General features: G+C 33.5%; 1 protein-coding gene across 1 annotated transcript; it reads left to right on the forward strand.

Moving 5' to 3' along the window:
- Window positions 1–451: 451 nt before the first annotated feature.
- Window positions 452–12,151, forward strand: SOX8 (SRY-box transcription factor 8). The gene is made up of 3 exons (XM_053695183.1): window positions 452–1,112; window positions 6,612–6,850; window positions 9,888–12,151. The coding sequence occupies exons 1-3, from the start codon at window positions 682–684 to the stop codon at window positions 10,616–10,618; spliced, it is 1,401 nt and encodes a 466-aa protein (XP_053551158.1). The 5' UTR covers window positions 452–681; the 3' UTR covers window positions 10,619–12,151.
- The last annotated feature ends 1,093 nt before the right edge of the window (window positions 12,152–13,244 follow it).

Raw genomic sequence — 13,244 nt, forward strand, 5'->3', positions numbered from 1 at the left:
CTAATAAAGTGTCTCCCTCTATCGATGAGGTTTAGCTGGTTCCCTTCAGAGCCACCATGGGCAGTGAGAGCTGTGCTTGTGTTTAGTGGCTTTGTGGGACCAGTACTGGCTCCTATGATCTCACTGTGCCAGTAACTAGCTCTGCTCTTGCTATTAATGTATTTTATAGGTAGTACAGTCATACACAGAGCCACACAAAATGTCATTTTATGTCCTCGTCTACTGTTTAAAGGGTTAATATAACCGATCCCACATATCTTATCCTCTCATAGCTACACACACGTGGGAAAACAACATAGCTGAACATGGAAAGTGGGACTCTTGCTTTAAGAGAAGTGTAGCCACCCCTTTTTGCCCTGGTGTCCTATCAGGAGTGGGAGTGGGTGTGACCAGAGCGTGCTTCTTATAGGGGTTGCAGAAGTTGGTGGGTAGAGAATAAGGAACAGGCTGTCATGTGCTGGAGTTGTGATCTGCATCTCTCTGTACACTGAGATAAAGGGATCTGCAATCAGCTGGCACTGAGGTCAGGCGGGGGCGTATTGCACGAACGCCCCTATATACCTGTTATCTGGAGCTGTGGGAGTCTACCGTGCGCCCATAGCCGATCATAAGGAGCGCCCTTGAGTTTTGGGGCGTTCGTTATTTATACTCTAATATCTGCTTCTCTTGCCCGGCGCTCCAATGCTGAACATGAGCTCGGATCAGGACCACACTCCGGAGCCTCCGTGCAGCCCCGCGGGCACAGCTAGCTCAATGTCACACGTTTCGGACTCTGATTCGGACTCCCCTCTGTCCCCGGCTGGATCGGAGGGACGTGGATCACACCGACCCCCAGGCATCAGTTCCCTGTCTAAAGACGACCCTGAAGGTCCTCTGGACGAGAGATTCCCAGCCTGTATCCGTGATGCGGTGTCCCAGGTGCTGAAGGGCTATGACTGGAGTCTGGTGCCTATGCCCGTCCGCGGATCCGGGTCACTGAAAGCCAAACCCCACGTTAAAAGGCCAATGAACGCTTTTATGGTCTGGGCACAGGCTGCCCGGAGGAAACTAGCGGACCAATACCCACATCTGCACAATGCAGAACTCAGTAAGACTCTGGGCAAGCTCTGGCGGTAAGTACCTGTCATTCATTATCCTGTACCATGTGTGTATGTATATATATATATATATATATATATAATTTCAGAACACTGTGTATTAATTGCATTAGTTAAAATACATGCTTAGGACTGAAATGTTATGCTATGATTGGGGACGTTAATACTAATAATAATAATGATTATTTTTAATAATAGCAAATATATATATATATATATATATATATATATATATATATATATATATATATATATATACATTATATATGTATTGTTCGTTAATGTGCCAAAGTTAATATTTTCCATATCATCCTTTTGGGATTTGTAGGATTTGTAATTTGCAAGGTATGACAATATATATCTCACTGTTGAATACTATTACAATGTTTACAGACAGAGAATTTATCCCAGAGACAATCTTCCTTGTTACATATTAGTTCTACTACATATCTGTTTGATGATACATATTTGTTTACAAACAAATGTAATTGGTAATTGTCCTCCTGATTAAACTAAGGAGTAAATTTACCCAAAGTATAAGTTTAACTTCAGGTTATCATTACATTACTTAAAGTTAATTAATACTATTACTGCAAACCCATTCAACCACTGAAATAGGCATAAGACAATATATACTGTGCGTGTATGTGTGTATATATATATATATATATATATATATATATATATATATATATATATATATATATAAAATTGTATCTGCCTGCTCCAATAATGCACAAAATAGTTTTCTTAAACCATGTTGGCCAAAGTTGGTGTGTGTAGTAAGGATGGTATGCTATATCAATATAATTATAATATTTAAATATAGAACCTTATTATTAAAATTAATTCATAATTTGCAAACATAATAAGCATTGGATAATTTGGTAACTACAATGATAACTTCCCTGTTGAAAAAGAGCATGGAAAAAAAATTAGCCACTGGTGTTTAACCATCCAGCTTCCTGTCAGGTCTACACAATGTTTGCTAACAATGGTATAAGGGTCCACCCTTTACCTAGTATGAGCGCACCCATAATGTGATACATTCCTATACTCAATAACAATATATTTCGTGTGCTATCATCTGTTAGAGTCTCATCATTTTGTTATATTCTTATTTCTAGATTTAAATATGTCCCAATAAATCCTCCATCATAATCATTTTTATTTTAACTGGGTTTCCAAAAATTAGTTGTACAATTAAAAAAAGTTTTACTATCATACAATAACACACATCAGCTAACACATGAGCAATACAGAATATACTTATCCCACCAGAGTCCCCCTGTTTGAATAAATAAAACCTGATATTAAATGAGTCTTCAGCCCTAGGCTGTTCTATAATACTACTCAACAGCTCTTGAAAGGGAACAGCCTTGACAGAGGGCATTTTATAAAAATGGTAAAAATCTTTGTTAAAAAATAATAATACTACTTGCAGACCAATATTAAGATTTTGCAAAAAAAATAATTAGCCAATATAGTCCCTTCTGATATTTGTCACACACTGTAGCCCAAATTACCTGTTTAGAAAACTTACAAAAGAGCAAAGTCCTGCTATTGACTCACCAAGATTTTGTGATCTGTCTCACTATTTATTTAGTACATTTGCTCCATAATATAAGAACTGGACAGTTTGTTGAATTGTTAGTAAACACCTATTCTTTCTTGTGATTTCCTAAGTTCTCTCACCACTTAAAAATATGGAATAAGTATTGAATAATTATTTTTTATTAATAGATAAGTATCAGCATTCTACCCCTTCCCAAACACTTTTTAGGAGATGTGTTTTTTAATTTGAAAATTAGAGTAAAATATTTGTATGCATTAATCATTTCATGTACCAGGCCAGTTGGTAACCATGGAATAATATGCAATTGAACTGTTATGCAAGTGACCACTTTGGTGCTGATAAGGTTATTATATCCTTTAAATCAAGGCTGCAGAACTTTATGTGACTAGTCCTTTTGTTTATCCTACTAAGATTTAATAAATACAAGTGCACTGTCCTTTTTATGGAAGGTTTATAGCTGGATTTTTTTTTTTACTATACTAAGAAATGATTGTGTGACTGCAATGAACAAGCTTTCAGCTATTCAATAAAACAGATTAATATTTAAATGTATTAATTAATATTTAAATGTAATTGTTATTGGAACAATCTTTTTTTTTATTTATCTATTTTAATATATATATTATTTTTAATCTGGAGTCCACTCAGAAGGACTGAAAACTGTAATTTAATTCAGTGCATCACTTTGGCATTTTTGCAATCTATTAAAACAGTTGGATGTTGGATACAAAAGACAGGCTACTGTAAAAATCCACTTTTCTTAGAGTGAATAGGTTAAATACAGGAATATTCAAAGTACAAACCCTTTGTTTAAAAAAACAAACAAAAAAAAATCATTAATTCACTGTTCTGATTAATACAATAAGATTTCAATTTTAGCTATCACACAAATATAATGAAGTGCCCTTTACTTTTGTATATATAAAGTGCATGAATGGTTTAATCAAGGCCTTATACATTTGGTTATCCAGAGTGACTTTAATTCAGGTTTTTATTAGATTATACAATTCTGCAAAATCCAAATATATTATCACAATTGGTTGCATCAGTAATATATGAGAATCTTCTGGCCCTTAGAGAGTACAGATGTACCAATACCCCCTCCCATATCCATTAAATGAGAACACAGATGGTAAATTAATTCCTTCACTGAAATAAGAAAGATTGTTTTGTTCATATGAAGATTTAATTTTGTGTCTGAAACATGTTTATGATGATATATTCATATGTAAATATCACTATAGTTTACTAATCATGTTACTAGTATATAAATATATATGTGTGTGTGTATATATATATATATATATATATATATCTGTTTTATTTAATGCTTAGGATTTTCTTTATGTGTTTCTTAAGGCGGAACTGGAGAAATCCTGACAGTCATGGAGTCGCATCTGTCATTCTCAGTTCTAAGTAAAAATGAATAAATAAAATATAAAATAGAGAGAGAAAAACGTGTACCAGGCTTCTAAGTCTCATATAAATTTGCCTAACTTCCAAACAAATTTATACCACCTAAATTTTTTGATCTACAGACTGAATATTCTACTTTGTTGACAGGCGTTGACTTAATATATTATATTTTATGTACTAAAATAAAGGAAAAAATATTAGACAATCTATATTTTGATGGATTGGTGTATACAATAATTAATAGAATGACTGACTTCAAAACATATATTTAGTTAAAGAATTTTAGATACTCTATTGATACCATATTTATCAATCAAAAACATAATTTTATAGCTGGAAAACGGTCTAAAAATATATTTAATTGTCATATTCGTGTCTTTCAATATTTTATTTTTTATTTTTATCACAACTTAGTACTGTAGAGATAAAATTAATTTTTTTTGTTTTTTACATGTAGCAAAAATATAAAGACTAATCTAATATACCGCTAGTAAAGCAATATATTGTGCGATAGCTGCTGTTTTTTGTGTGTGTGTGTATATATATATATATATATATATATATACTACACACACACACAAACTGTATAGATTGCATGGTAATGACAATGCAGATAATATAATAATATTTCTCTGTTTATTTATTGTCTATGTTAGTAAAGGCTATTTTTAAATGAATGACTAATTAATTAATTGTTTTGACTCTACAATAAGCGACCAGAAAACCATTACTACCGTTTATGGGAATGTTACACTATAAATATTGTTTTACAATTTAAAAAAATACAATCCAATTTTATTTTACAATGTGGAATATTAGAGATGTCTTCCTCTTTAAATAATAAATCATTATAGCATTATCTGAGGTAAAAAAAAAAATCCAAAAAATGACAAATGTTGAAAAGTATGATTTATATCTTTGAAGTGCCATTCCTGATAAATCTCTTTAGCGCCTCAAAAATCTAAATAAGTTTGACTCAACCACTGCCGTAATCATTTATATTAAGATTTGATTTTTTTTTTTTTTTTTAAAACTCTGAATCAATCTTTTCCTTTCTTTCCATTTCTTTTAGTGGGTATAGGATAGCAGCATTTTATATTTTATCAACAAGCTTTGAGTTTTCACAGTTAAACAATCATATGTATGGTCTTAAAGTATGAGGTTAGTGATGCAGGTATGCACTATGAACTTAGTTATGAAAACTCGGGTAAAATGGCCAATTTAAAAAAAAAAAAAAGTTTCTAGTCTGCTATGTAGTAGGATAGCAAGTCAGTTTTGATAAATAACTGACTAGTAACTGTCTTATCAAATACAGAAGACTTAAAAGAAAGAATTCAATTTGCATACACTGCACCTGCCGACTAGCAATATTTAGGGCTTAAAAACCTAATTATAGCAAGTCTCAGGTGTAAATTGGTTAGAGAAAGATATTTGTGTCAAATTGAAATGCATCTCTTACAAATAATTTCAGATTGACCAATGAAACTATGGGCCTAAGTCAAATTTAAAGGGAAACGAGCATATTTGTTCTTTTTTTTTTTTGTAATGAAAGGAGGACATTTTAAAATATATTACAGTTTCTGCAAAAATATTACAATTTTTGTTTTTGTTTTTTATACTTGTGAGGCAATTCTCTGTCCATGAATAAACAGTAAGTGTTCTGCCTATTAGGTTGTAAGCAATCTGTTTTTAAGGCTGACATGCATATTTTGTTAGCTTCAAAATGAAAACAAACAACCTTAGTGTAACCTATATAATTAGCAACAATATTTTTAATATGTTTAAATAGTGCTTATTCATATGATACATGATAAAACATTTAAAAAGTTTACAGTCCACTTTTATTGAAACAGTACTGGTTCTGCCTTAAAAAAAAAAAAAACAGTCTGCTGGTGGTATTGGTTAATCTAGCAGATTTTTTTTTTATATAACATTGCAAAAAACTCAATAGAAAGGTAGTTTAAAAACAAACAAACATCAAATTAATATTTTGAAAGACCAACTTAGAAAATTGGTCAAACTCGTCCTTTTCAACTTTTGGCTGAAATCTTAAAGCAGTTGATTTTCATGTAAAAATAACTTGACTTAAACCTGAGTTAGAGCAGAAGACTTCAGTTAACAAAAAGTCAGCTGTTTTTTTTTTTTTTAGCTTTTACAAGCTTGACTCCTGTATGTATACAGGCCCCTTTATATATAATCAATACATACATAATAAAAAGACAATGCAAATAACACTTTTAAATGAGCAGTAGATTTTTTAATTTTTTTTTTTCTGTCAAATTTCAAAATCTACTTCAGTTTGCCGTCTCCTTGTATCATGTGACGGCTATCAGCCAATCACAGTCTCATATATGTATAGACTGAATTCTTGCACATGCTCAGTACTAGCTGGTGTCTCAGAAACTGTACATATAAAAAAGTACAATTTGATAAAGGAAGTCAATTGAAATCTTTTAAAACCGCCTACACTATATAAATCAAAAACGTTTTAAGTTTGACTTAACCACATTCTTTCTTTTTAGTTTGTTAAGTGAGAATGAGAAGCGTCCTTTTGTGGAAGAGGCTGAACGGTTGAGAGTGCAGCATAAAAAAGATCACCCTGATTACAAATACCAGCCGCGCAGGAGGAAGAGTGTAAAAGCCGGCCAAAGTGACTCTGACTCTGGGGCAGAACTGGGGCATCATCCTGGATCTCAAATGTACAAGTCTGATTCGGGACTGGGCAGCATGGGAGAAAGTCATCTCCACGGAGAGCATACAGGTATTGTATAGAAATCTATACACTGGTCCTTAAAGGGATATGAAGCATATTTTGTTCGGTTTCTGCATGAAACTAAAAGCAATCAGATGTTTACAAATCTTACTGCAGACTGTGTATCAGCTTCCAAGCTTTAAAGGGACAAGCTAAACCATAAATGCTTTAGATTAGAACATTTAATTTATGTATTACTGACACTAGATAACCATGGAATTAATCATAATCCTGCTGGAAAAAAAATAAATATCAGATGATTTATCTGCAAAAATTCCCCATAGACATTAAAGGGATATGAAACCCAAAAAATGTTCTTTTGTGATTCAGACAGAGCATACCATTTTAAAAAAGTTTCCAATTTACTTCTATTATCAAAATTGCTTTGTCCCCCATGATATTCTGCATTTAGAGATACCTAGGTAGGCATCTGGAATATTACATTAATGGGAATAGTGCTGCCATCTAGTGCTCTGGCAAATGAATAACATCCTTGCAAAACTGCTGCCATATAGTGGCCCAGAAATGGGCAGACTCCTAAGCATATGTTCCTGCTTTTCAACACAAGATACTAAGAGAACGAAGACAATTTGATAATAGAAGTAAATTAGAAAGTTCTTTAAAATTGCATGCACTATCTGAATAATAAAAGAGAAAAAATTGTGTTTCTTATCCCTTTAATGAGGAATTTTGTAGAAAAATCATAAGAAACTTTTCAAAGGATTGTGATCGACCCTAATGTATATAAACCCTGCTAGAGAGTTAAACACATAGTTAAAGTCTTCAAAGGATCTGTAAACATTGCAGTGCCCAAGCAGGATACTGACAGTTATTGGTGACTACATGTGACCCTCACTTCTGATTGGCTTAACAGCTGTGTTATACAGCTGCTCATCTGGACTTGTCAACTCTTTTGTAGCAGTTAAGCACAATTAACCTGGGTTCAGAAAGTACATACTCTAACAAAGTAGAACTTGTAAGTTTTGCTTTTCAATAACCCTTTAATTGTTTGTCATGAAAAATCTTATACATTCATAATAATATTATGTAATATTATGCAATAAAACTACTATATAAAAATATTGGCTTTGCATTTCCCTTTAAGAATGTAAAATATGGTCAACTGCGTGATTATGACACATATTAAAGGGACAGTAAAGTCAAAATGAAACTTAAACGTATTGGATAGCGCTTTACATTTTAAACAACTTTGCCATTTGCTTCTATTATCAATTATATTTAGATCTTTTGGTATGCTTCTTTACAAAGTCCTCATTGGTGATCTCAGGAGCGTACACGTGTCTTAAGCCACCTGGCAGCAGTGTTTGCAACAATGTTTATAGCAATGTTATACATAGTTGCTAACACTGCTGCCATAAACAGCTTAAAGGGACAGTCAAGTCCAAAAAACACTTTCATGATTTAAATAGGGCATGCAATTTTAAACAACTTCCCAATTTACTTTTATCACCAATTTTGCTTTGTTCTCTTGGTATTCTTAGTTGAAAGCTAAAACTAGGAGGTTCATATGCTAATTTTTTAGACCTTGAAGACTGCCTCTAATCTGAATACATTTTGACCACTAGAGGGCATTAGTTCACATGTTTCATATAGATAACATTGAACTCATGCACGTAAAGTGACCTAGGAGTGAGCACTGATTGGCTAAACTGCATGTCTGTCAAAAGAACTGAAATAAGGGGGCAGTCAGCAGAAGCTTAGATACAAGATAATTACAGAGATAAAAAGTATATTAATATAACTACGTTGGTTGTGCAAAACTGGGGAATGGGTAATAAAGGGATTATCTTTCTTTTTAAACAACAAAAATTATGGTGTTGACTGTCCCTTTAAACATTCGCACACTCCTAAACTCCTAGGTTTACTCTTTAACAAAGTAAATTGAATTTTTTTTTAAAATTGAATGCTCTATCTAAATCGTCCCTTCACACCTGTGTATTAAGTCTTCATTTACTCCAAATGTTAGAAACATTTCCATTATAAATATCTGTCATTCCTAAAAATTCCCTAAACAACCACAAGATACATTTCCATATTTAAATATTCGTGGAACCACACAAATAGTTTTAATGCCAAGTAAGCAGTTTTTTGGAAAGCAACAAGCCATTAATTTTGCCTGTCTTACAAAACATGATTATAAAAGTAATCAAACTGTATTTCCAGTAAAGAATCTTTCTTCGTGCCAGTTTCTCTAATGCATTTTCTTAAATACTTTTACTTTACCACAAGCCTGGGAGGTACGGTTCTCCAAGAACGCATTCTCTCGATGCCTAAGCAATACATTTTACTGCAAGAATTCAATTGTTAACAAATGTATATATAAGACGACAAAAAATAGATTATTTTAATCGTTTGGTTTTTATGTATCAAGTTTTATTGTGGTCCAGCAAAAAGGTATAGAAATATATTTAAAGGTGACATGATACCCCAACATTTTCTTTCATGGTCCATACAGAACATACAATTTTAAACAACTTTCAAATTTATTTCTATTATCAAATTTGCTTTGTTCTCTTGTTATCCTTTGTTGCAGAATGCACTATGAGAGCTAGCAGAGCACATCAGGTGAGCCAATGACAAGAGGAATATATGTGCAGCCACCAATCAGTAGCTAGCTCTCAGTAGTGCATTGCTGCTCCTTGGCCTACCTAAGTATGCTTTTCAACAAAGGATACCAATATATGTGCAATTAAGCATTGCAACTTGAATTGTTGTGCAGTCTTTGGACATACCTCTTGAATATGATTCTTATGTTATGTTCTTGGCTGTGGTCATTTAAGGACAGATGTACATGTGATCCTGCACAGATGAGGATATTTCTATGTAGCACATTGTAGGGCCCAGGTTTCTGCAGTATACTCTGCAGCCTTTCATGCCAATGGTACAATTTTTAGAGTAAAATTACTGGAAAGTAATGATGTATATGGATATGAGAGTTCTGTACAGCAATATCTGCAGTGCACACACTTACTTCTCCATAGAAACATCATGTATTAACTGTTTCTTGTGTTTGTATTGGTGATAGGTCAAAACCATGGACCTCCAACTCCACCGACTACTCCCAAGACTGATCTACACCACGGTGGTAAACCGGAATTAAAGCATGAAGGGAGAAGGATGATGGAACCTGGGCGCCAAAACATTGATTTCAGCAATGTGGATATTAGTGAATTGAGCAGTGAGGTTATCAACAACATGGAGACCTTTGATGTTCATGAATTTGACCAGTATTTACCGCTTAATGGTCATGTGGCTATTCCGGCTGACCACGGGCAGAACTCAACAGCAACTTCATATGCAGCATCCTACACGCACCCAGCTGGCACAACGCAAGCACCTGTTTGGTCTCATAAAAGTCCTTCTACTTCTTCATCCTCTTCCAATGAATCTGGTCAACAGAGGCCTCACATCAAGACAGAGCAGCTGAGTCCTAGTCATTATAGTGACCAGCCTCATGGTTCACCTCCTCATTCTGACTACAACTCATATAGCGCCCAGGCTTGTGCTACTACAGTGCCTAGTGCCACAGTACCCAGTTCATTCACCAGCTCCCAGTGTGATTACACAGACCTTCCAAGCTCTAATTACTACAATCCATACTCTGGGTATCCATCCAGCTTGTACCAGTATCAATATTTCCATTCCTCTCGGCGTCCCTATGCAACACCAATTCTTAATAGTTTGTCCATTCCACCATCTCATAGTCCAAATTCCAACTGGGATCAGCCAGTCTACACAACCTTGACCAGGCCTTAAAATAATTTGTGTCTCTTGAACTAGAAACTTTTATGCCATAACTATGTTCCTGGTTGCGAACGTCTTCCAGAACATATGCACATGGTCTATATGCACTATAGACAGAACGGAAATGTGGAAGGCTCAGGGCCAGTTTCTTCCAAGTGCCTGCTGATAAAATGAGGACTTGTTCCTAGTCTTAAGAAGGTGGTGAGCCTTCAAACTTCTCCAGAAGGAAAATATTGCAAAAACTGAAAACTCTTATTTTATGGACTGTGACATGAGATGAAAATATGGGTCTCCAATTTTTTTTCAGAGACTAAAATCTTTTGTATAAAATCAGGAGATGCCAAAAGTTCTAAAACTTACTGAGATACCAGACCAATCAAGCATTTAATGTATGCTTTGACCAATTAACCCATTTTAACAAACCATTGTCTTTGTTTCAATGAAAATATTCTGGGGCCAAACAGGATTGACCATATGGCTTGAGTTGTTGCTGCAACTGTAGTAGCAGGCCTTCTTGTTGATTACCAAACTCCTGTATAATGTGTAAACGGGATATATCTCTTGAACTTTATTCATAGAGTAGACTTGCAGTGCATATCACTGCATTGTTGTCTATCCGACTAGAACGACTTAAGAGAACATAATTAAAAATCCCAATCATGTCATTGTGTTTCAAGCTTCCTTGTTGCCTACAAAGAGTCTATATCGGTGGAGTTTTCTAAGCAATGTTTGGTTGTAATTAACATTTTTCCCAAAATGTTCTTATAGTTCTGAGAAAAATAATTTATGTGCCATATTATAATTATATTATTACTTTATTTGTGAAAAGGCAGGGAGTAAAAATGTCAATCAATCAATTCATGGAGTAAATTGCTTTGAGAGAGACAGCCACCTGGTCATAACATGGGAATACATTTCTGCAGGTTATTTGATATAAATGAGTAGCTTGTTAGCGAAACGCGTAACCTAATTCCGTTTTCCATAAGACTATGCCAATACAAGGGACCTGTAACATGAGTGCCATTGTTTTTCAATTGGGGACATAATTAAGCTTTTTCTGTAATGTCTAAAGTCAAATTTGTTGCTTTTAATTATTTTGGTAATGTTTTTATTCACTTCCCATAAATTTATTATTACAGTAAAAAATCAGTGCTGTAGTTATTTTGATGCTTAGATTTTGACTAATATTTGACATGTTTTCCTTAATGTTGTCCCTCCCTTTCACTGTATGCTGAGCATATAATTAACTTCATTTATTTTATAGTAACTTGTGCCTTTAAAATATCAAAAAAAGAAACTTTGTAAATTTGAAAAACATTTTTAGAAATTATTTTGTTCTACATTTCTTACTATTTTCTAAAATAGTTCTTGGGTCAAATTACCCTTTTATGCATTTAAACAAAATACTTTTCTGCAAATACTATTTTTTTGTTCAAGGTGTGAAGAATTTAATTTGTAGTTTGCAGCTGTTTTTTTTTTCATTAAGCAGATCTAATATTTGTATACATTATCTTTTGAGAAAATTAAAATGGCTTTTTATCAAAATCGCTGTGGGTGTGTCTTGTCTTTTAAGAGAATTATCTATTGGCTGGATTCACTAAGAATATATAGAAACAAAAATCTGTTTTATCATACATAATCTATCATACGTATATATATATATATAAATAAACTGCAATATACTTCCATAATTTCTTTCCCCCTTTTCCTGTAATTCCATTCTGAAATTGTGAGCTTTTCAGTTTCTGTTAGAAATGGAAGTGCAGAACACTGTTATATTCCACACAACCATTGGCTGCAAACTCTAGTGACCTATTTATAACTATACCTAATTGGCCACAGCAGAGAAGGTAACCTAGGTTACAACATGGCAGCTCCCATTGTTTTATAGACACTAAAACCTTACACTTATTTTGTCACTATTTAAACAGCTAATTAAACTTTAAAAAATAAATCTACTTCTTATTCACAGACTAATCTTTTCTTTGAATGCATCATTCTATCTTGCATTTTTTAGAGTTCAGTGTCCCTTTAATTCTTTGCAATAGCTGGTACCTCAGAAAGTGTACATATAGAAAGACTGTGTGTGTGTGTATTATAATTTTTTAGTTTTTTTATAATACAATTGCATTGAAACTTTTTTTTTTAAATTGAACGCCGCTCTATGTAAATCGACTTTAGTGTTCCTTTAAATTTGAAAATTCTCAGTTTTCCAGTGTATAGTGCAGACTTTTCAAACTTGCCTCAATAGAGTTGATAGGATACTTTAAAACAATGCAAGTTATGCAAACAAAATAACAGTGGAAAGCCTTGGCTACTTCAGTAACAAGCCTGGATTGGTTCCTCCAAAAAGGCTAGCTGTGGGGTGTGCTTAGGGATTTAAAAACAATTGCAGCAAATAAATCCTGAAAGTTTTCACACTCAGTGTGTTCATTTATTGCAAGACTGCATAAATATAAATAATTACAGTGTTTCCTGTCCCTTTAAGAAGACAGCACAGTTAAAGGGACAGGAAACCCCAGAATTTTTTTCCCTGCTTTGGATAGAATATATAATTTTAAACAACTTTCCAATTTACTTCGATTATCAAATTTGCTTCGTTGTATTGTTTTCCTTTGCTGAAAGAACAACATTGGCA

The sequence above is a fragment of the Bombina bombina genome, chromosome 11 (assembly GCF_027579735.1).
Source record: "Bombina bombina isolate aBomBom1 chromosome 11, aBomBom1.pri, whole genome shotgun sequence".
NCBI classification, from domain to species: Eukaryota; Metazoa; Chordata; class Amphibia; order Anura; family Bombinatoridae; genus Bombina; species Bombina bombina.